Here is a 22,160-nt window from a genome sequence, read left to right on the forward strand (position 1 = left end):
ACAGCTGAGAGATTACATCACCGCTTGCAAAGTTCATAGTTCAAGGAAAGTTTACAGAATTTTCAAGGCCTGCCCAAGCAAGCTTCTGGACTATAGAAGTTAAAGTTCTTTGTAAATATCTGTGCACACTATAGCTACGGAAAACTGCAAGCAAACAAGAAGAATCCTTGTTACAACGTAATCTTCAGCCAGGAGGCTCGATTATACTTTTATAGTTCGTATTAAACTGAACGAAACGAATTATGTCGTCTGATTCTCTGGTTTGTTTAAAGGATTTTGAGAAGTACGCGAAGGAACACCTCAACAGGAACTCATGGGGGTTCTTTTCGGCAGGGGCGGAGGGGTGTCAGACACTGAGGGATAATGAAGAAGCCTTCAGAAGGTAATTATTGTCCTCTGGCCAGTCTGGGTCTCCTTGGTCTGGGGAAGAAATGTATCATTGTTCACATTGACCACTTGCAGTCTCATATGTTCAGGTCTTTAAGTTGAATATCTTATTCTAAGTTACACCATTACTAGTAATTATTTGATTATCCTTATCTATCGTTATCATATTGCTATATTATTATCAATTATGATTACTTTTGATTAGTATAGAGGAGGAGGCCAGGGTCTAGCATAAGCTACATACGCTTTTTCCCTCCTGCTGCACCTGTTTTTATCTATCGTTTATCGTATTATTATTTTCTTGTTGTGCAAATATATAAACAAACACCTTGTTTAAAGGCTCCGTCTCCGACCACGTTTCCTGCGAGACGTGTCGGTACGAGACATGTCCGCTACTGTCCTGGGACAGAGAGTAGACATGCCCATCGGAATCAGCCCAACAGCCAACCAAGGCCTGGCCTCCTCGCAGGGCGAAATTGGTACAGCAAAAGGTACAGTTTGATCTTGTCAATGTCATTGACGTCAAGGTCCTCATTGGTCAAATTCCTCATCAACAAACAGTGGACGAACATGAGGGTGGCTTGATGGGTGGGGATGGCAATTACTTACTAGTAATGGTGAACTTAGGAGGGCTGGCAACACTTAACGGTAAATTTAGGAAGGCCGGCAACATTTAATCATTAATTTGACAAGCATATTTCATAACACTCTACGCTAGATTCTGGTATCTCAATTAGCATAGTAGGCTGCATAAAGGCTGTATACAGGTATTATGCACTATGCTACTAGAATAAAATTTCTGGTATCTCAATTGGCATGGTAGGCTGCATACAGCGATACATCCAAGTGATCTGTTGTGACTCTTTGGCAATCTGCCGTTCGACTACGCGATACAAAGAATTTGTCAATGAAGCTTAACGATGAATCCTGGATAACAGATAACATGCTAGTACGTTGAATTAAAGCAACCAAGTACGCTTCACGAACAATACACCCACAACGCTTCACATTGAATTTGAGTGAGGCGGGCTATATGATTAACGGTGAATTTTAGTAGCTTTCTTCTGCTCACCTTTATAATGATTGAGGATGGCTGTTTTATTTACCGCTACTCTGTACCTGTACTAGTATTGAACCAGAAAACTAATCTAAACCTCCTTCCAGCTGCAGCCCAGTTCCAGACCTGTATGATATGCAGCACCTACTCCAACTTCACAATGGAGGACATCATGAACTCCAGCCCCGACGGTCTCAAGTGGTTCCAGTTGTACGTGCGTCCCGACAGAGAGACCACCGCGGGACTTGTCAGGAGAGCTGAGAGGGCGGGGTACAAGGCTCTCGTACTGACCGTGGACCTGCCGATCGTAGGGAGAAGGTACCCGGACTTGAGACATGGCTTCTCAATGCCTCCGCATCTGAGGGTGGCCAACTTAGGCAATGCTGATCTCAGTCAGGTGAAGCCTTGACGCCATCCTCCATAGTGACCCCTGGCTCAATCTTTTCGCTTGCTAACCAGGGTTTCATAATGCTCTACGGTACCCAGGCTAAGATTAGTCAAGGGTGACAAAACACTAAATACAAGTCCCAATTTGCATAATTTGCACTTCATTATGGATTATCTTTGTCTAAGCTATCTGCATACTAAATATCATGGATATCCCTCGTTTCTTTGTTCAGTTTCATTCATTCATTTATATTCATTGTATTGTTCTAATATGTTTTTACCTAACATCCTTTATCTATAATTACTACACTGCCTTTGCTGTACTCTCAGTGCCACAAGTATGACTTTCCTCCCTTCAACTTCTCCCACCAACATTGATGAAGGTTAGACAACTAGGTAATAAGATACACAAAACATACGCCAAATAATAGTTACTCAAGCAACTGGATATGATTTTGGAAACTGATGAAAAGTAGTGGATGCTACTTGAAACATCTGACCGTTTCCAAAATCATATCCAGCTGCTAGTAAGAGTAACTGTTATTTGGCATATTGTATATTACCTTGATGTGAAACCTTCATCGACATACACCAAAAATAGTTAATATTTATATAGCAAGTGGATAAATTTTAAAACAGTCAGATGTTTCAGATAGCATTCGCTATCTTTCGTCACTGACTAAAGGAATTTAGAACTGGGAGAACTAGGTTTTATACCAAAACTCTGAATAGATATGTTAATGAAGTGAGCAAGTTTTCTCACCAACACAGAATAAGAAAGACAGAAATGAAGCCCTGGACTACGGCATGGGAGGTCCTGACCAGTCCTCGGACAGAGCACTGTCCTGGAAGGACGTGGCCTGGCTGAGGTCCATCTGTAGTCTACCCATCATCCTTAAGGGCATCCTGACCGCGGAGGACGCTCGGCTGGCCGTACAACACGGGGTGGACGGGATCCTGGTGTCCAACCACGGAGGGAGACAGCTGGACGGCGTGCCTGCCACGGTACAGCCTAGTTCACGGCTATGTTCATGTGTCATTCATTCTGAAACAGACCATGTTGATTTGATTATCTGGATGACATCCATGCAGGCATCTTTGGAAAAAAAAGAAAATTTTTTAATCATTAAGTCTCATACTGTAAATCATGAAATGCAGCTGCAAAATGAGAAAGTACATGCTGTAAACTTTTACAAAATTCAGAAAACAAATACAAATGTTGTAGAGTGCTAAAGTCAATTTCAAATTCAAAGACGTTTTGAAAGTGAAAAAAATGAATGTATATTTTGGTATACCATATTCTGTGTGTTTAGTTTTGTTTATCCTTCCTGATCACGTAGATTTCATAATGAAGGCGACTTTTATTTGTTGCAACATTTTTTTTTATTTGCACGCTCGCATCAGTTTTAGTGTTCCCAGAGGATGTCGTCCATATAGTCGAATCAACATGGCCTTATACATAGCTAAAAAAACTCCACCTTGTGTTTCAAGAAAAGAAATTTGTTATGCTCTAGATCACTTAATTGCCTTCCTGCAACATGTGCTTTCTGTAACTGTCAATGTAGGGAAATCTCTTGCAAGCCCCAATGTTGTGCCCTTGGAAAAGGCTCTTAACACCTATTTCCTCATGTAAAGTATGGACCGGTCCTAACACCTGGATCGATAAGTTATTGCGGCCTGGGTATGATTTTATGATATTTCATGCAATCAAGATGGTTTCTGTTGTATTTACAGATACAAGCCCTGCCTGAGATAGTACACGCAGATCAGTTAGAGGTGGACATGGACGGTGGAGCATGGACGGTCTACGTGGAAGAATTGTGCTAGATGACCTATTGCCGTTCACCTCTGTTATTGTATTTACAGATAGAAGCCCTTCCTGAGATAGTGCAGGCAGCGGGTGATAAGTTAGAGGTGTACATGGACGGTGGAGTGCGGACGGGAACAGACGTTCTCAAGGCCCTAGCTCTCGGCGCCAGGGCTGTCTTCATTGGACGTCCTGCAGTCTGGGGTCTGTGTTATAAGGCGAGTTGCACATCCTCAAAACATATTAGGTTTTCCTAACCTCTATTTAGGAACTTCAAGATACAGTTCTTCATGTTTGTCAGGAACCATCCGAGTTCTTGTTTCTTTCACTGTAACTTTATGTTCACTGTTTTCACGGTCACCTCTGTACTGTGAACTTATCATGACCGTGAAAAACCTGTTGTAATCATTTATGACGAAAGACAGCAGATGCTGTCTGAAATGTCTGACTGTTTCAAAATTTTATCCAGTTGCTTGAGTAACTATTTTTGGCGTATCTTACTAGACCTGGATGTCTAACCTTCATCAATGTTCTAATCTAACCGTACACTTATTAAGTGATCTCATCACAATGTTACAGTCATCAAGAAGAACAGATTGAGATGTTGTAACAGTTGTGATGGGAAATTCAACAGCTTCATTTTCAGCTGCAGGCAATTTATTTTCCTACTACATACATGTATGTCAAATGTATAGGATTGATATCATGAATGTTTAACTGTGTGTTGTTGAACTCGTCACCTTTTTTTACTGCAACATGGGTCAGAAGGTATACGGTGTTGATTGCATTAGATTAAGTGATGAGTCCGAAGTTCAATAAAAGTCTGAGAATGCATCCAGGCGACAATACTGTAAATGCAATTAAGTTCGCTTGGTTTTTATTTCGCGGTAGGGAGGAAATTGAGTGTTCACAGTGGTTTTAAGTTCACGTTTGAAACAATAGTAGCGCTACAGTCATAGGTGGGCAAAAGTTTCGCGGTGGTTTTAAGTTCACGCTGAAAGTTCACTGCAAAAACCGCGAACATAAAACCACCGCAAATATTTCTGTATTTACAGTATTGTCTTGATTTTTACCTGTAGGGACAAGAGGGCGTGGCTAAGGTGCTCAGTATCCTGAAGGAAGAACTCAGTCTAGCCATGGCTCTTTCAGGTGTGTCATTCAGTCAAATTCCTGCTATTGTTGTAAGTCCGAGTCATTCTTCTACCAGAGTCTGCTATGACACTTTATGTTTATATATGATAGATGTATATGTCAGGGTCCAGTAGAAATTGAAATGTAACAGAATTGCTGATTCGACTGGTAGGGACCACGATCAGAGACTCTGATCGGGATCTCATAATAACCTAGTACAATTGCTGATTGTACTGGTAGAATTGTAGATTGTACTGTTAGAATCCCGGATTGTACTAGTACTAGTAGAATTGCCGATTGTCTGGTAGAATGGCAGATTGCATTGGTAGAATCGCTGATTGTACTAGAATCACCAATTGCACTGGTAGACTCACCAATTGTACACTCAAGTAGAATTGCCAATTTTACTGGTAGAATCACTAAGTGTACTGACCGGTAGCATTGCCGATTGTACTGGTAGAATTGCCAATATCAATAACTGGTGGAATTGCCGATTGTACCGATAGGAATGCAGATTTTACTGCCTGAGATCCAAATCGCGATCTCTACTGATAGATACTCCGATCACAATCGCGACCTCTTCACAGGTAGAATCACTGATTCTGCCTGACTGCGATCTGTAGCTAGTATTAAGACATCAGCAATAAGTTGTAAAACAATGTCGTCTGTCATATATCATTTTGTTTTTTAAGTAAACAAGTCATCTAACTTGTCTTCTCTTATCTTCCAGGATGTAGAAGTATAGCAGATATCACTCCTGATCTTGTCGTTCGAGACAGTCCATACAGCAGACTGTAGTTTTACTTTTCTGTGTCAATCATATCATCATCATCGTCGTCATAATTGTCACATGTCGGCAGCTACATGTGGAAGGCTGTTATTGTCACTCCATTTATTACAATAGTATATAATATTTCAGTGTTCCAGGTTTTAATATTTTACGTCCTTTAGACTATATATATATGTATATGTGTGTCATGTGTCATATGTGCATTAACACTCACGGCATGAAAATGCAATAAAGATTATTATTATCAATTACTAATTATGTATAAACTCAACACAAAAAGTTTGGAAACTTTGTTCGATCATATCCCCTTGAATACTCTATCAAGTTCTTTGTGTTATGAAAAATGATTACATATCATTGGAAAGCTTATTTATAATCAGTGTCACACATTCATGGTTGGGGCACCAGTGCTACATAGATTCTATGTGATTATTCACACAAAGACTTCCCTTGATCAAATGTCCGTTGTTTTTTAATGATTAGCATTACATGTTATATCATTCAAATTCTAGGTACCTTGTATAGTATCATTTGAAAACATACCTCATTTGCTACAATCATACTTTTGTGCAATGATCACCATGGCAGATTTCATGGTGGGTCTCCCAGAAATTACCCCAAATCCCCCTGCCAATGTCAGACACTGTGTTAGTTGGGAAAATTCAGCATTTCTGTTTTGTGAGGCACTCAAATAGTCAGCTCTAGTGTTCAACCTTTAAATGGAAGATTTGCCTGGCCACAAATTTAGTACAGATGTCATTGTCAAGGGCGATAAATGAGCTTTCAAATGATATGTTATCACCCAAAGTCTAACCAGGGAAAGGACCACTACTTAGCCCTCAAGCTGAGGCTCTGAGTTATACAGTAATGTTGCATTCTCCTACATAGAGCCTTAGGGAGGTTCTGCTAAACCGGGCTGAGGTTTCCACTTTTGTGGGCATGGCCTCCAACCAGCTGTCAGCCAATCAGAGAATCGCTTAAATGCTGAGGCTCTGAGTTATACAGTAATGTTGCATTCTCCTACATAGAGCCTTAGGGAGGTTCTGCTAAACCGGGCTGAGGTTTCCACTTTTGTGGGCATGGCCTCCAACCAGCTGTCAGCCAATCAGAGAATCGCTTAAATGCTGAGGCTCTGAGTTATACAGTAATGTTGCATTCTCCTACATAGAGCCTTAGGGAGGTTCTGCTAAACCGGGCTGAGGTTTCCACTTTTGTGGGCATGGCCTCCAACCAGCTGTCAGCCAATCAGAGAATCGCTTAAATGCTGAGGCTCTGAATTATGCAGTAATGTTGCATTCTCCTACATAGAGCCTCGCCCATGGCCTGTACAATATACCTTAGGGAGGTTCTGCTAAACCGGGCTGAGGTTTCCACTTTTGTGGGCATGGCCTCTAACCAGCTGTCAGCCAATCAGAGAATCACTTAAATGTTTCCTTAGGTAATTTACCTATCTCTGATTGGCTGAGAGCTGATTAGAGGTTACGCACACAAAAGTGGAAACCTCAGCCTGGTTTAGCAGAGACTCCCCATCAGGTACATTGTATGGGCCATGGGCGAGGCTCTGCATATGATATTAATTATTATTGATAATAGGAGGATGTGATGTTACAACATACCTAAATCGGAAGAAATGCAGTTCACTATTCTCAATTATGTGCAATTCTTTACCATTCAGGCTTTTGGTCAAAGATGCACCAAAGATATTCTGCAATTCATGTGTATCTTCCATAGAAATTGCCATAATCTCATACAAGACTCATTTCTATGTATTATTCTGTTATTTGTTCATATCATGTACATAATTTCTTTAGCCTCTCTGTATTGTAATTGGTTATTGGATTTTTGGCCTTTATTTACTGTATACAGATATCACTGTTCCTATTGCTTTCAAATTGTAGATATAACTGTCCAATGTTTTGAATGCATCTTTGTGTAACCTAAACTATTATGATTATTTTTCATTCCTATTGTTAATACATGTAGTTATCATCCGCTAGAATAAACCACTTGACATTTTACCTTCTGCACATGATTTATTTTGGCTTTTATGTTATTCTTACCTCCACGGAACTCGATGTGTGTGTTTGTTTGTCTTGGTGTGTGTCTGTAGTTATTTGAATGTTGTAGAGTGACAAGATGGGATTGTGAAACAGGAAACTGGCAGGATGGAAAGGTTGGCTTGGCCTGGGTCGAAAGTCGGTCGCGTAGAGTGGCAAAAAAATTCATACACAGAATAGAGTCCATTCCAAGTCACCGCGAGGGTTGTTATTGTCATAATTTAGAACTATTTTCAAGTTATTGTTATTATTTGTGTAAGAGATTTGATACTTTTGAAATATTTTGAATGTGATTTCAACTTTCTAAATATTTCTTAAGTTTTCTAAAACTTAAGAAATATTCATGATGTAGAATATGATATTTACAATGGTTTCTAAATAATGGTAACAGCATTCTACCATTATTTACATTTTTTTACAATTTCTTACCATTTTCTACCATTCTTTGTAACATCTCTATAAATAGGTCAGAGGGCTGGGAAGAAAGTAATTCACACATCCTTGCGAAGTTTAGGGAAGAATGCTTTCCACAAAGGACTGAGCGGTGTCCTGCAGTGAAGTCTAAAGATGTACAAAGGCAGACAGAAGGGCCAGATTAGCACCTACTTTTATGGGGGCAATCACCATTCTACCATTGTTAACCATTTTCTACCATTTTTTGTTAATATTTCTAAAAGTTAGATAATCACATATATGTTTAGAAATTATTACAAATAAAGAGGTTTTTGTGCAGTTACTTTCAAAATATTTCTAAATCATCTAATCAAATTCAAATAAATTCATATTTTTGTATTTGATCTTTTAGAAAAATTTAGAACTATTGTCAGTCAGATATTCTTTTATTAGAAATTTTTCAAAATGATTACAAATATTATTATAAAACCCTCGCGGTGACTCGGAATGGACTCTAAGCCTGAAATTCACAATAATGAATAAAACAAGAAATTCACAAGAACGGTGGTAAATATTTTAGACTGAGGTATGAGATATTCCATCTCTTATTCTTATGGTGCAAAATAAGATAAACAATTTTATCTTATTTGAACCAAACAATTTTTCGCCCACTGTAGGTTCAAAGTCCAATAGTGGCCTGTGTTCCTCACCTTTCACCTACTAACCTTAAAGAACTGGACTCTTCCATTGAAAAAACAGGCAGAGCTAAAAGCACCAGATGAAAATACTCCCGTCTGCCTGTCTATTGTAAGTTTGTATATTCATGTAAATTTTTCCCCATCTGTAAATATATATTTGTATTTTATTATTTCACCGCACGCCAGTGTGTCCAATAAACTTGCCCATTGCGCCAGAAGGTCGCATGAGTAGGAACGCCCCCTGTACAACTCAAAGTGAACAACAGCTGTTTGCATGGGTGTGTGCTCACAAGGGTCATGTTTGAAACCAATCCGTGAGTCTATTCACAGTCTGATCTCAAGGCAGCCAGGAAGACACAGAGACGATGTCGTCTGATCCCATGGTGTGCGTTAAGGATCTTGAGGAGTACGCCTTGGCTCACATGGGCAGGAATGAACGCGGTTTCTCAAGCAATGGTGCCGGGGAGTGCCAAACACTACAAGAAAACGAGGCGGCGTTCAAAAGGTGAGGCAAGAAGATATTTACTCTCATTGATAGTACGTGTAGTAACCGGACACAAAGCATGTGTGTAGTGTGTGTAACATCTACTAACATAATTCCCCCAGGGTATACATAATTCCGCCACTCTGCATGAAAAGGTACGTCCAAACAGATCTCCAACCCAACATCCCACAGTATGCACTCCTGTATATCTAAACTGTGTATACCTGGGGGTGCTGCGCTAGAGATCTCTCAACCCGTTTGCAATTTGCTGCATTTATGTAACCCGGTAGATTAATGCTAATGGCGGTTATTATTACATGATTCTAGCTCAAACTGAGGTCTTCAAAATGCCAGGCCGTATTATAATTAATAAACATGTCATTCCCCGACAAGCCTTTAGTGCCGACGACGTCACCGTGGTATATCTAGGTAAAAAGTAAATTGTATCTAGGTACTGGGACATAGAACTGGTTTCGGGACAAACGTCACTGATTGAGACAGTATTGATGTTCTAATGTATTGAGATCGTGGGCACTGATGTCCGTGATACTGATACATGTATATAATGCTAGTCATGGGGCGCTCATAGACCTCTGAAAGGCAACCAAAGCAGTCAATTTATTTAGTCATTTCTATACATAACTAATAACTTTGTGTATAATTTTGTATATGTCGGCATGGCGGCCTTGAAAGGGTGATCCCTGTGGGGTACACCTGTGTCGTCATGCCATCCATTTTCATGGAGAAGTTCAATAGATAAACATGATTAGTTCAAACAACACTATCACAATGTATAGCAAGGTCCATGATGAAAAATACGACGCTGTACATGTTGTGATGTGAGAACTCACTAAAAATCGTTCCCAGAGTTTTTGTAGGCTCCCGAAACTAAGGCGTACGGCACGATATTGCGTGATTTTAAAATCCTAAAAGTATGAAGTTATTACGCAAATGTGCTAAACAATGTAAGTAAATGTCACTACCATAAAGACTTCAGCATTTTCCCCCCATTTTGTTGCCCTAAAATTGCTTTGGTTATCTTTAAGCTCTAACTGGAACATGAATATATGCATGAACCTTTGAACGCCGGTCGTGACACTGTGCAAACTTTAGCTGTTGCATCATATATTTTCTCAACTTCAGCAAATAAGGCACATGCAGCAACTCACACAACGTCATAATTTACTCTCCAAGCAGAGGTTCGGCTCCGGCTGGTTTTTGACGTTTTTTAGGCGTTTTTGTCGGGCTTTATATTTTGTCCCGTTTCCTTTCTGTTGCCAAGCCAAACGCTACCACATGACATATTTTACCATTTTTGGTACTAATGACTAGCCTCCACCAGGCCCTCTTACGGGCGTATGAATCATAGAATTCGGCAGAAAAAGGAATAATTAGCCAGCAGAGTCAGTCCACAGTGAAGATCACATTACGGAGCCTGCAATTGAAACCCTGGCGTAGTTAGTCTGGTAGAGACTAACTAATGACCATCTCTGGAGGGAACAAAAGTTAGAGTTTTTGCTGAAAAATCAATGAGCTAAGTGATATGATGTCATCCATATAATTCACTTGCTGTGGCCTAACAAATTGTAACCAACAGACTCCGTCTCCGGCCGAGGTTTCTCCGTGACGTGTCATCGCGGGACCTGTCCACTACTCTCCTGGGCCGTGCCGTGGACATGCCGATAGGAGTGAGTCCTATGGGCGCCCTCGGGCTCTTCTCCCCTTACGGTGACCTCGGGGCAGCCAAAGGTACTATTTACGTGTCTTCAAGTTTATACCCCTGTCACACACCATCCAGGACTTTCCTTCGACCTCAGCCTCACCCAGACACAGCGCAAGGCACAACTCAAATTTCGGGGCCGAGTAGCTAGTTATGAAGTATGGGGTCTTTCTTCAACGCGCGCGGGTCGCCTTTCGGAGGCCCTCCTTACTTACTTACTTTTCCTCTTCGTCCCTTCTGAGACATAAGGCTATGACTTGTTCCCTCCATCTGGGTCTGTCCTGTGCCAGTTTTTCAGCAGTTCTCCAGGACATGCCCATGGCCGCCAGGTCGTTTGACACTGTTCTCCTCCATGTGGTCTTTGGTCTGCCTCTTTTCCTCTTTCCTGCTGGCCTCCAGTTCAGGGCAACTTTTGGGGCCCTCCTTGCTCTGCAAAAAAGTCATCTAGGTCTTTTGGGTTAAGATACAGAACTCGGGTGTCGGGCTGCGTGTTGATGACCTAAAGATCGCTATGGTGAAGAGGAAGCTAGGTTAAAACCTCCTCGGGATGACCGAGACGTCGGGAAAGAGAAGGTGAACACGCCCGAAATGATGATGATGGTGATGATGGTGGTGCAAAGGTGGTACAAAATGACCGAAAACAGCAACTTTGTTTTTCATATTTTGATCGCGATCAAAATATGAAAAACAAAGTTGCTGTTTTCGGTCATTTTTGTACCTTTATCTACCTTACCATAAACCCCCCTTTTGGCTACAAATGTGAATATGAATGTAGATTTTTGAAATCTCCAATTTTGTCCCCAAATTTTACAATACGTTCCTCTTTAACCAGATAATGTTCCTTATAGCCGCGGCTCGATTTAAGACGTGCATGATATCATCTACCTCCTCCAACTCCACTCTTGAAGACATCATGAAGTCAAGCCCTGAGAGTCTGAAGTGGTTCCAGCTATATGTACGTCCTGACAGAGAGTTGACCAAGGCGCTGGTGCAGCGGGTGGAGCGGGCCGGGTACCGCGCACTAGTGGTGACAGTAGACGTGGCCTGTGTGGGAAGAAGGTACCAGGAACTCAGGTACCGGTTCAAGCTTCCTCCACATCTCAAGCCTCTCAACCTCGGCAAGAACGTCGTCCAGGTGAGAAGCGTTACTTACGTATTGTCAATGAATAGAATCAGACATCCGCGGAAAATGTTTAGGCCGCATGAAGGTGTGAGCCTGATCATTTTCATACGGACGGTGGTCACGTTTCATACAGCGTGAGTAGGGATTCAAGAAGACATAAACTTATTTCAAATACGCGTGAATTTTACGCCTTTTCTGAGCGTACGGATTGTGATACGCGGCGATACATGTGTTTCGTAGTGAAGAGGAACAGTGTTTGCAGGCGCGATAGGCCTACAATTTTTATTTGAGTTTCCGCGGGTGTCCGATTTCATTCATTGACAACACGTGTTTGTACTAAAACCATTTCTGATATTACTAGTCTATCTAGACAAATAACATTCAAATGTAGCGAAACAACTTGTACCGTGTTGCGAAATAACTTGTACCATGTAGCGAAACAACTTGTGCCATGTAGCGAAATAACTTTGTGCCATGTAGCGAAACGACTTGCCGTGAAGCGAAATGTACTGTATCGAACTGACAATGTAGCGAAACAACCTGTAACCTTCCCCGTGTAGGATCACGCCAGAAATCGCGGCCACGACCCCGCCTTAAGTTGGAAGGACGTGGCCTGGCTGAGGTCCATCTGTAGTCTACCCATCATCCTTAAGGGCATCCTGACCGCGGAGGACGCTCGACTGGCCGTACAACACGGGGTGGACGGGATCCTGGTGTCCAACCACGGAGGGAGACAGCTGGACGGCGTGCCTGCAACGGTAAGCCTGACTAAATCGCACTCCTAGCGGCCGGCCCAATTCTAACCGGAGGGGTCATTGATTATATAATCTACGCCAGAGAGCTTGTGTAAACACAGGCTAGGGTCTAGTTCACGTCTATGTTCATGGGTTCATTATCATTCAATACGACCATGCGGTACGATACCCAACGAAATAAGCCTCATGTAACAAAGTTAAACTGCGATTTCATACACAAGAAATTGGACTTACCCGAATTTTCAACTGATCAACTCCAGTCCTTCGCAGCCCTTCCAGTAGGTGCGGTCGCGATCGGCTTTTTTTTCTTTCGCTGTTTTCTGTTCGCGCGTTTAACGTGGTCTGGCTTCTAGGCGTACGGCACTGAGGACCTAAACCAGTATTAGTTCTGCTGCAGTGCCAAGGAAAGTCGCCAGGAGAACCATAATTGACCTGAACAAAGAAACAAACAAAGAAACAAACAAACACACACACGCACATACACACACACACACGCACATACACACACACACACACACGCGCACACATCAATAACAATACCTCGGAGTCCATTTTCCATGAGGATAAAAATACGCCTACCGTACATAGAGGGCCTGTGAAGGAGGCTACGATTTTTTGACAGAGCCAAATGTTGAACCCATGGGAAGAAATAACAACTCTTCTTCCACAAAGAACCATGCTGGCCTGTAACTTTTTTCTCCGCCTGTTTACGCACCTTGAGAGCATGCATTTATATTGGGGTCTACGTTGAAAAATTTGCTAGGAAATCTATTGTCATTCACTTCAGAATCTGTTATTGTATTTACAGATAGAAGCCCTTCCTGAGATAGTGCAGGCAGCGGGTGATAAGTTAGAGGTGTACATAGACGGTGGAGTGCGGACGGGAACAGACGTTCTCAAGGCCCTAGCGCTCGGCGCCAGGGCTGTGTTTGTCGGCCGACCTGTGATCTGGGGGCTGTGCTATGATGTAAGTAACTCTCAACATCTTCTGATACAAGTTTCCATATTAGCTTCGAAAGGCGTGTATAGTAGCAGTAGTCGTAATGTTGTATGTTTCCTTTTCATTCTATTGTACAAAATCAAGTTCTATTATACAAAATCAAGTTCTACTGTGTAAAATCAAATCCACGCGTCCACGGCACTGAAAAATAATTGTATTGATCAGCATGTTTATTGTCTTCTTGTTTTATATCGTGCAAATATGTGTTGTTGCTCAGTTGATTCTTGTAGTTTGTTAGCACATGTCATTTCTAGTTTTACTTTTTTTATGAAACAGGTTAGCACTAGTACTTTCTGAAAGTGCACAGTGATTTGTTAAGTATTACAAATGGTGGAGTTGAAATGTTATCAATAGTTGAATGATACATTATTCTTCACATCATGATCTATCGGAGTGGAAATAAGTTGCAAATCGAACGAAATTTTAAACCTAAGGATCCATATATTGGTGGATATTGTCTATCTACAGGGTGAGGAAGGCGTGGCCAAGGTGCTGAACATTCTTAAGGAGGAGCTCAGTCTAGCCATGGCTTTGTCGGGTACGCCTTGTGCTATTCTCGAAGCAGATGTTGATTGGGAAGACAAGTTGGCTGTCAGAAAACTGGGCATGTGATCGAGAAGAAGATCACAATCTTCCCAATCAACATCTGCTTGGAGAGTAGCCTTATACATATCTTTGTCAGCTTGGTTTTGGACAGTAGTACTTTGTAAACACTTTGTCTTCTCAGTAAGTATCTCCACGAAAAATGGAGATATTGTTTTGGGTGTGTGTGACCTTAGTACTGCAGCAGAACGTCAGGGCTTTGTATTTTTTTAACTGGCTACGACATGATTTTTTGGTGGCAGATAGCTTTTTTGATGTAAGGAAGAATAGGTTTCGTCCTCCTAGCAGCTTGTTCTGGAAATGCAAGGGTATTTTTGTCATTGCTGACTCAGAGGTAAGGTTGCTAGGTGTTCAGTATGAACTTGATAGTGACATCTCTGTTGTACACAACCAATTTTCGTACTCAAATATAACTCATTATCATAAGAAGCTCTTATGGCAGTATAAAGACAAAAATTGTTTGGCAACCAGCGTTTTATTGTGCTATGCATCAACTGTTACATATTATGTGGAATATATATGTAGAATAGTAGACACAGTAAATTATCATCCGTTACACGCTTGTGATTTCTGATCACCATTTACTTCCACACAGGGTGTACGAGACTGGCAGATATCGTGCCGGCCATGGTGGTTCGAGCCAGCCAATATAGCAGAATGTAACTGCGGCGCACTAAGGTTCCGCTAGACAGCGCTCTCGCTTCAACCAAAATCGGATTTGTCTAATGCTTGATTTCACCAAGGAGGTTCACAGAGGATGCCATCCACATAATCAAATCAGCATGGCCTAAGTAAGAGCACAGTGATTGTAAACAGGCTCGCAAGTCTGACTCCGACTCAGCATTACATTTTAAGTGAAATAATGGTATCTTATTTCAATCCACGGTCACAAAATCGGCTTTTGAAGCGGAGGTATGCTACCAGAAGGGCTGAAATCGCTCAGACTACATCTAAAAGGCTTTCTTAAGAAAAACTGTCAAGTACAAGTCAAGAAATCTAAATAACACCACATCAAATACACAAAACCTAATGCTCTTTATTCCTTATATCTTGGATCTATAATTTGAAGTAAAATGTACAGTCTTTTCATCTTGTCTTGTCAAGCAATGGCCGTTACTGGCCTTTATGCATCACTGTGCATGCGTTAGTAATTGACAGCCGTCAACCAATCAGATACTATAACTGCATTAAAGTTTGCAGGGATTTAACTTGACGGAAGCAAAAACCGTACACATAAAACCACTGCGAACATTTCTGCATTAACAGTACTGTACCTCATTGGAAGCCAGTACGCCTGGGTTTTTGCTTGACATAAACAAGTGGCAGGCTTGGTCTGTGAGGATCTTTCAATAAGTTTTATGCATCACTACATACGCGGCCAATATGTTTGAGTTTAGGGTAGTGCAACCTACGAATAATTCAAAAAACGTTGTCTCTGAAACAGCACCCTGTGGAGGTCACTGAACTGCAGCCGACAGCCCCTAGAGGCAGTTGCATAAGAAGGTGCATTCATACAAGAACTATAGAAAACGATCACAATCCAAATCATACGGTCTAGAAGCCGACATATTCTTACACCACACAGCACAGTTAATACATGGATTCCTGTCACATGCGGCTTTCTACCCCAAGAATACTACTTTTTGTACCCGCATCATAGACTCTGGGGGTCGCGGATAAATACTGTGTTCTACGACCTTGAACAACTTTCATCTGGAGATGGAGCTCCCCTCCCCAACGTTTATGCCGATGCCTTTTGTTTGTTGTGCTTGGCAAACCATTCGTCGCTTTTGTCTGCTGCCATGGCCTGTATGTACACAACACAGACAGGGAAGAATGGATAACAAAAGTCATCGTCAGCTTAACACAAACCTTGATTGCAACTGTTCTATCTAAACGAATGCAAAACTGTCTGAAAGATGCCTAAAAGCAATAGATAAAGAAAAACATTATTGCAACAAGTAAAGAAAAAAGTATTACATTGTCCATTCTTAAAATTAGTTGCCAATGCTTAGTACTGTCATTAAAAAAATCATCTGTAAAATAAGGAATAAATACTTTGTTAGGATAGAGTTTGCAATCTGCTAGAGATTGCGATCAATTCTGCTGGTGACTTGAAACTCTGGATTTATGAATAGGACATCACCCTTAATCTCCAAGCAGATCCATGCCGGGCGCGAAAATCGTAGTATGCTAGCCAGAGAGGATCCAGTCAGCCAGGGAGGGTTCATCAGCCCGGCAGGGTCCAGTCAGCCAGGGAGGGTTCATCAGCCCGGCAGGGTCCAGTCAGCCAGGGAGGGTTCATCAGCCCGGCAGGGTCCAGTCAGCCAGGGAGGGTTCATCAGCCCGGCAGGGTCCAGTCAGCCAGGGAGGGTTCATCAGCCCGGCAGGGTCCAGTCAGCCAGGGAGGGTTCATCAGCCCGGCAGGGTCCAGTCAGCCAGGGAGGGTTCATCAGCCCGGCGCCCGGCGTGGATCTGCTTGGAGATTAATCACCCTAACACATTTACAGCATCCTGATTGTGATCTGTCCAAATGGCGATTCTGTCAGATTAAAATCTGTACCCTGACAATTACATAGCCCAAGAAATTGTAATAATTCAGAAATTGTAATTACACTTGAAAATAAAGAAAAAAAGGAGAACATTGTGATACAGGTATGATGTTACATACATCAGTTAGGAGCTGGTCAGACTTAGGGTCCACCTGGGATAGTTCTCTGAAGGCTTCGTCTCCGACAAAACAGATCTCATGGTCATCCTGCAAGCACAAAACAATCTGTAAGTCACAGAATACTACAGATATAGAAGCCTTCCTTTCCTTAGTCATTTTTTGCCAACCAACTCCCGACCTTCCTCACTTGAGCTACCATGATCTGGAGAAGGTTGGGAGGCCATGGTCGGCTATGTGTGAGAGGGGCTTAACTCACAACCACAGTCTGGAGAAGGTCGGTGGCTGGCATTGTGTTACAGGGGCTTAACTCCCAACCATGGTCTGTGGAGAAGGTCGGGAGGCCATGGTTGGCTATGTGTGACTGGGGCATAAAAAACAACAAACGTTTATAGGAGTGATGAAAATGAAGTCCACTTACTGGGTCAGCCACAATGACCACTTCCACAGTGGCTTTCCCCGGAGTGTCCAGACTGACCAGTGGAGTTAAGATGGTCTGACCCTCTGACTTCATCTTCCCCTCAATTTCAGGAAGCTGAACAAAAGAAAAATGTGAGAACAATGGGTTCTATTCTTTACTTTTTAAGGCCACACCATTTTAATTTCTTCAATGGTTAACGGAATTTAAAAATGCTAGATTGGAAAATCAACATGAAAACAGAATCTCAGAGGAAAGTTTATACTTTGGTGCACAGTTTCAGGGAGTCAACAGGGTCAGGTGCAAGTTTCACCCTAGCTTTCTGTTTTAATGATGTCCTTGTGCTAAAATTTAAAAAAATCTGTTAACCAAGAAATTAAATAGGTCTGGCCTAATGTTCACATTGCAACAGGGAAATGGAAAGTCAGTTTTATAATTGAATTCATTTAAATTGGAGCCCACTTATATCTTAACATTAAGAAATCTTTCTTTGATTCAGTATTCTTTTATGAAGTACAGAATCTGAATTTACTTTATAATCATACATTTGTATCTACAGCTCTATGCGGTTTACTGTAACTGACAACAACCAAGTACAGATCCAAAACTTCCTCGCGTTTTTCCTGTCCTCCAGTTTATGTTTTGTTTTGTTATTTGTTTTGTTTTGTTTATGGCTCTTATAGGAAGTAAACAAACAACTCTGTGTTACCTGTGTTCTGGGACAGGAGAAAGCTATCCGCCCGAATGCCGTGGCGTGGTCTACCTTCACGGCAACATCTTGGAGTTCAAGTTTACACTGAAGAGGAAAGAATTTTCATTAGACACTACCGATGAATCGTTTACAACCAATAACACATCCCTGAAACTATAGCTATCTGTTTGTCCTCATTTGAACTAAGTATAATGACACTAACATATTATGCAGAAAGCAGGAAAAAGACTATGCAGCATCTTATGAACCTGGGAGCAGCCTATAGTACTAGCATAACTCTCTTCACTTGCAAGTGTATTTCTAGAACATAGATTGCAGATAAAAGATTATACTCAAAACCATTTGTATTCAGACTTATTTAGAACAAATGTAGTTCAAGATTAAAAAGGAAGCCATTAAGTATACCAATGAGAAGTAACTGAAACCACTTGCAGAAGGCAACAGCAATGTGAACACAGACCTGGCTATCACCATACCCCAAGATCGCCATTTTCCCATCGTTGTTGTACAGTTTCATACCACACAGTGTGGACCAGTAATCTGTAAGGAACAATTACAGCGGCTCTCAGTCAAATCTAAGCAATTCATGATATGTATCAATACTTAAACACCAATTAACACCAATAATAACAACAGAAAATAGGAACCATTGTCTAATTCCATGCAAGAGAAGAATGTACAATTTTTGGTTTTGTTACTTAAAACCTTTTTGAATTGCAAGTGGTAATATAAAGAGTCATTCAATGCATGAAATAAAGCATACAAATGTACATACTGTACCTACCCACAGACTTCTGTAAGTCGAATGAAGCTAGTGTAACTTTCTGTACAGGGTCTGAGTTGGAAAAACAGAATCAGTATTTGAAAATTACTATGGCTTCAACCATTAGTTAATTAATCAATATGGCTTTTCCAATTAGTCAGCATAAAATTTACCACATTTCAATTACAAGTCTGAAGTTGTGTGCTGTTAGGTAGGTGATTACATAATTTGTCTTACACATAAACACACACACATACACACACACACGCTCACACACATACGCTCATTCACACATGCTCACACACACGCGCTCACACACACACACGTTCACACACACATGCTCAAAGACATACACAAAGACACGCTCACGCTCACACACATACACATACACACACACGCTCACACACACACATGCTCACACACACGCTCACACACACACACACACACACACACACAAACAGTTATCAATACGCAAACCACGACATGTCATAACCCGCAATGAACCACACAAAGAAAAGAGCACAATCAATCTAGATGTTCGAGAAATATTTTCAACATTCTAAATTCTAGGTACAAGTCCTCACTCAGGAGTTGTCAAGCTAAAGGCCACACCATGTAAATTTTATTGTTGACATCCACAAGCGCATTGATTTTTGCCAGATTGTTTATGCCTCTTTTTTAAAATCTCTGATCTCCTTGTTTTTGGCCAGTCTTTTTTGTTCACACCTCTGCACTAGAATTGGAGTCTGTAGAGGATGCCATCAATAAAATTTACTTGCTTTGGCCTGAGAAACAAAAACAAAGAGTCTGGACCTGTACTGGGCTGGTCCTCATTCAGAAGGTAGAACTTGTACCCTCCTGGGGCCTGGGTCACGTAGCGCCCTGTCTCCTCCTCTGTCATTGGCCAGTTGTGCTTCTTTGCATTCTCTATGGCAGTTTTTGACTTGATTGTCAAGCCCTATATATTGTGAGGAGAAAGACATGCAAAATACAATATTCATGGCATACTATCTGAAATCAGTGTGTGTAAAATATGTATCTAAATTACAAGGCCTACACTTTCCCCAGGGAAATTTCTTCACTAAGATGAGTCAGGTTAACCTTCAGCATGCTAAGGAAGCCAATTGGCACCAAATTTGTATTGTTAGACAGTTAGACAGCAGGGTTAGAAAGCAGGAAGAAGAAATTTAGGTTAAGGTAAGTTCAATAAAAAAACAAGTGGGGAATGTAGAGTAATGGAACGGTTTCAGAAGAAACTGAAGTGAGAGTAACTATATAAATATCTGTCTATGGGGGTCTGCATGGGGGATCACGACAACGTCTTACGCTGAATTCAGCAGAACCTCCTATAGCTACGTATCACCCAAAAAAAAGACGTATCAAAGTACGCAAAATATGGTTGCCTAATGCTACAAATTACGTGCATAAGACGACTCTCCCCACAAATCATGGGAAATCAAAATCGGCTGCTTACGTTTTAAGGAAAAGAGCTTGCAGACCCTCATCTATGATATGTTAAGAGAATTCAAACTCTACAACTGGATAACATTCAAAGACTTAATTTCGAACGTTTCGAGTGACATCCATCACTCTTCTTTAGCATCACTAAAATTAACTGGCAAAGCGAATATAACGCTACTAAAAAAGTAGTAATTCTTCACTGGGAAAACCGGTTGACCATGTCAAGGACACTAACTCATAAGAAACATATGCAAATGTCATTAAAATGTAAATCATCTACGATGCTTACAGATTTGTAAGAAGTGGTAATTTACTGACCAGAAAGTCATTGCCCAGTTTGTAGGTGCTGACACCATAGTTGTAGGTCAGCTCCACTACAAAGTGGCTGTCCTCTGGACCGTACCCCACCATAGTCTTACTCCACCTGCCATCATACGGGCTGCAACAGAGGATGGACAATGTCTGCCTACCTAAATCCAGACTGGACCTAACGCTTAGGTTCAAGTCCAAAAAATCTAAACGTCTGGATACAAGTCCGGAGTTGAAAAAAAAATCTCTCGCTTATACTCTCCTTTTTGTTTTAAACCATCTTAAACCTAATCCTTAGATCGTGAAATTTGCACAGGAAAAAGATGAAATCATTGCTGTTCTTGTGTTTATACAGTGATATCTGTGTTTGCTACTGACTGTATATAATTTTGCCTAATATAGTTTTCAAATTGCATGTAAAATACATGTATATGCCAATATGCAATTTTACGTTTAACAAGCTAAGAAAAATAATTTTTTAGCAAACACATGCCATGGGTTCAGGGTTATAAGGCCGGACCTGAACCTGAACCTCTGGATCTAAATCCGGACCTCAACCTGAACACGGGTTTAGGTACACAGCACTAGTCTGAATGAATATATTATCATACATATTGTTCTAGTATTCCATACTATGAGTGAATGAGGATGAAACATGTGGTGCAAGTGGTAAACGTGTCAACTCCGCTGCTTTGCCATCTGGATCAAATTCTGTGGATCTTCGGGCCCAAGTTCGATCCTAAGGTTGAAAACAGCTCGGACATGTTGTTAGGGATTGTATTGTGTCATTTCAGATGGTGACGTAAAGCCGGCGGCCCCGTGTATGCCTGTGAGGGAGCCTGGTTGCGTTAACACTACTGTACTAGTACTTACGCCACGGGGACATGCTATGCTTCACAGAAAAAGGCCTACAGACCATTGTACTTACCCATTGCAAGAAGCCTTGCATCCCTCTTCAAACTCCTCATGCCTAAGAACCTGAAAAAATGTTTTTTTCTTAATTCTTAAAATTTCCATCAATCTATATTACATGTAATAAGAATGGAATGGAAACAATGGAATGGAAAATTTTACGGTCAAAATTATGGATACCTTAAATGCAAGCTGTATTACTTGCAGTTATTAGTTTATGCAAGGACATTATACTAAGGACATTTTCTTGATATATGCAAGTCATGCATCATAAGTAATTCCTTAGTATGCTAAGTTATTTGCATAAATTACATAATATTAACATGAGCTCACTTACTTTCATGCCCAGTATGTCTCTGTAGAATATTGCCGTGTTGTTTCGGTCTCCGACTTTGAAAACAAAGTGAAGTGCCCGTCGCCCCGCCATGCTAGCCCCTTTATTAAACAAGTAAATTCGCTCACACGCGTACACGTTTATAGATCTACAGTTCCGTCAACTTTATTTTCCTCCACAGGTCAGTGACC

The 22,160-nt window shown here is 41.2% G+C and overlaps 3 protein-coding genes across 5 annotated transcripts; 2 read left to right on the forward strand and 1 right to left on the reverse strand.

Annotated features, from left to right (window-relative positions):
* Positions 1–12: 12 nt before the first annotated feature.
* On the forward strand, positions 13–7,577 carry LOC136439893 (2-Hydroxyacid oxidase 2-like). Of its 2 annotated transcripts, none has more exons than XM_066435562.1 (7): positions 13–382; positions 727–878; positions 1,558–1,841; positions 2,603–2,836; positions 3,698–3,856; positions 4,718–4,787; positions 5,500–7,577. In XM_066435562.1, the coding sequence occupies exons 1-7, from the start codon at positions 243–245 to the stop codon at positions 5,565–5,567; spliced, it is 1,107 nt and encodes a 368-aa protein (XP_066291659.1). In that variant the 5' UTR covers positions 13–242; the 3' UTR covers positions 5,568–7,577. The 2 variants fall into 2 exon arrangements, with proteins under 2 accessions (XP_066291659.1, XP_066291652.1); XM_066435555.1 differs by having other exon boundaries at positions 15–382; positions 1,552–1,841.
* A 111-nt stretch (positions 7,578–7,688) lies between these two features.
* Positions 7,689–18,346, forward strand: LOC136439908 (2-Hydroxyacid oxidase 2-like). The gene is made up of 8 exons (XM_066435576.1): positions 7,689–7,797; positions 8,529–9,212; positions 10,789–10,940; positions 11,760–12,046; positions 12,595–12,792; positions 13,598–13,756; positions 14,258–14,327; positions 14,988–18,346. Exons 2-8 carry the CDS (start codon positions 9,073–9,075, stop codon positions 15,053–15,055), a joined length of 1,074 nt encoding a protein of 357 aa, XP_066291673.1. The 5' UTR covers positions 7,689–7,797; positions 8,529–9,072; the 3' UTR covers positions 15,056–18,346.
* On the reverse strand, positions 15,409–22,135 carry LOC136439926 (glyoxalase domain-containing protein 4-like). Of its 2 annotated transcripts, XM_066435598.1 has the most exons (10): positions 21,973–22,135; positions 21,652–21,701; positions 20,733–20,853; positions 19,767–19,911; positions 18,975–19,025; positions 18,651–18,730; positions 18,188–18,274; positions 17,482–17,595; positions 17,064–17,150; positions 15,409–16,199 (listed from the first exon to the last, which is right to left on the reverse strand). In XM_066435598.1, exons 1-10 carry the CDS (start codon positions 22,060–22,062, stop codon positions 16,134–16,136), a joined length of 891 nt encoding a protein of 296 aa, XP_066291695.1. In that variant the 5' UTR covers positions 22,063–22,135; the 3' UTR covers positions 15,409–16,133. The 2 variants fall into 2 exon arrangements, with proteins under 2 accessions (XP_066291695.1, XP_066291703.1); XM_066435606.1 differs by lacking the exon at positions 21,652–21,701 and having other exon boundaries at positions 21,973–22,098.
* Positions 22,136–22,160: the final 25 nt, after the last annotated feature.

This window comes from Branchiostoma lanceolatum, chromosome 1, assembly GCF_035083965.1.
Source record: "Branchiostoma lanceolatum isolate klBraLanc5 chromosome 1, klBraLanc5.hap2, whole genome shotgun sequence".
NCBI lineage: Eukaryota > Metazoa > Chordata > Leptocardii > Amphioxiformes > Branchiostomatidae > Branchiostoma > Branchiostoma lanceolatum.

Excerpts from the sequence above, each read along its gene's own strand:
- LOC136439893 (XM_066435555.1), top strand. The coding sequence starts at position 243 with ATGTCGTCTGATTCTCTGGTTTGTTTAAAGGATTTTGAGAAGTACGCG. Across the intron at positions 1,842-2,602 it reads GCAATGCTGATCTCAGTCAG|AATAAGAAAGACAGAAATGA; the intron begins GTGAAGCCTTGA and ends TCACCAACACAG. Across the intron at positions 4,788-5,499 it reads TCTAGCCATGGCTCTTTCAG|GATGTAGAAGTATAGCAGAT; the intron begins GTGTGTCATTCA and ends CTTATCTTCCAG.
- LOC136439908 (XM_066435576.1), top strand. The coding sequence starts at position 9,073 with ATGTCGTCTGATCCCATGGTGTGCGTTAAGGATCTTGAGGAGTACGCC. Across the intron at positions 12,793-13,597 it reads TGGACGGCGTGCCTGCAACG|ATAGAAGCCCTTCCTGAGAT; the intron begins GTAAGCCTGACT and ends TTGTATTTACAG. Across the intron at positions 13,757-14,257 it reads TCTGGGGGCTGTGCTATGAT|GGTGAGGAAGGCGTGGCCAA; the intron begins GTAAGTAACTCT and ends GTCTATCTACAG.
- LOC136439926 (XM_066435598.1), bottom strand. The coding sequence starts at position 22,062 with ATGGCGGGGCGACGGGCACTTCACTTTGTTTTCAAAGTCGGAGACCGA. Across the intron at positions 19,912-20,732 it reads AACTGGGCAATGACTTTCTG|GGCTTGACAATCAAGTCAAA; the intron begins GTCAGTAAATTA and ends CACAATATATAG. Across the intron at positions 18,275-18,650 it reads TGGGGTATGGTGATAGCCAG|TGTAAACTTGAACTCCAAGA; the intron begins GTCTGTGTTCAC and ends TTTCCTCTTCAG.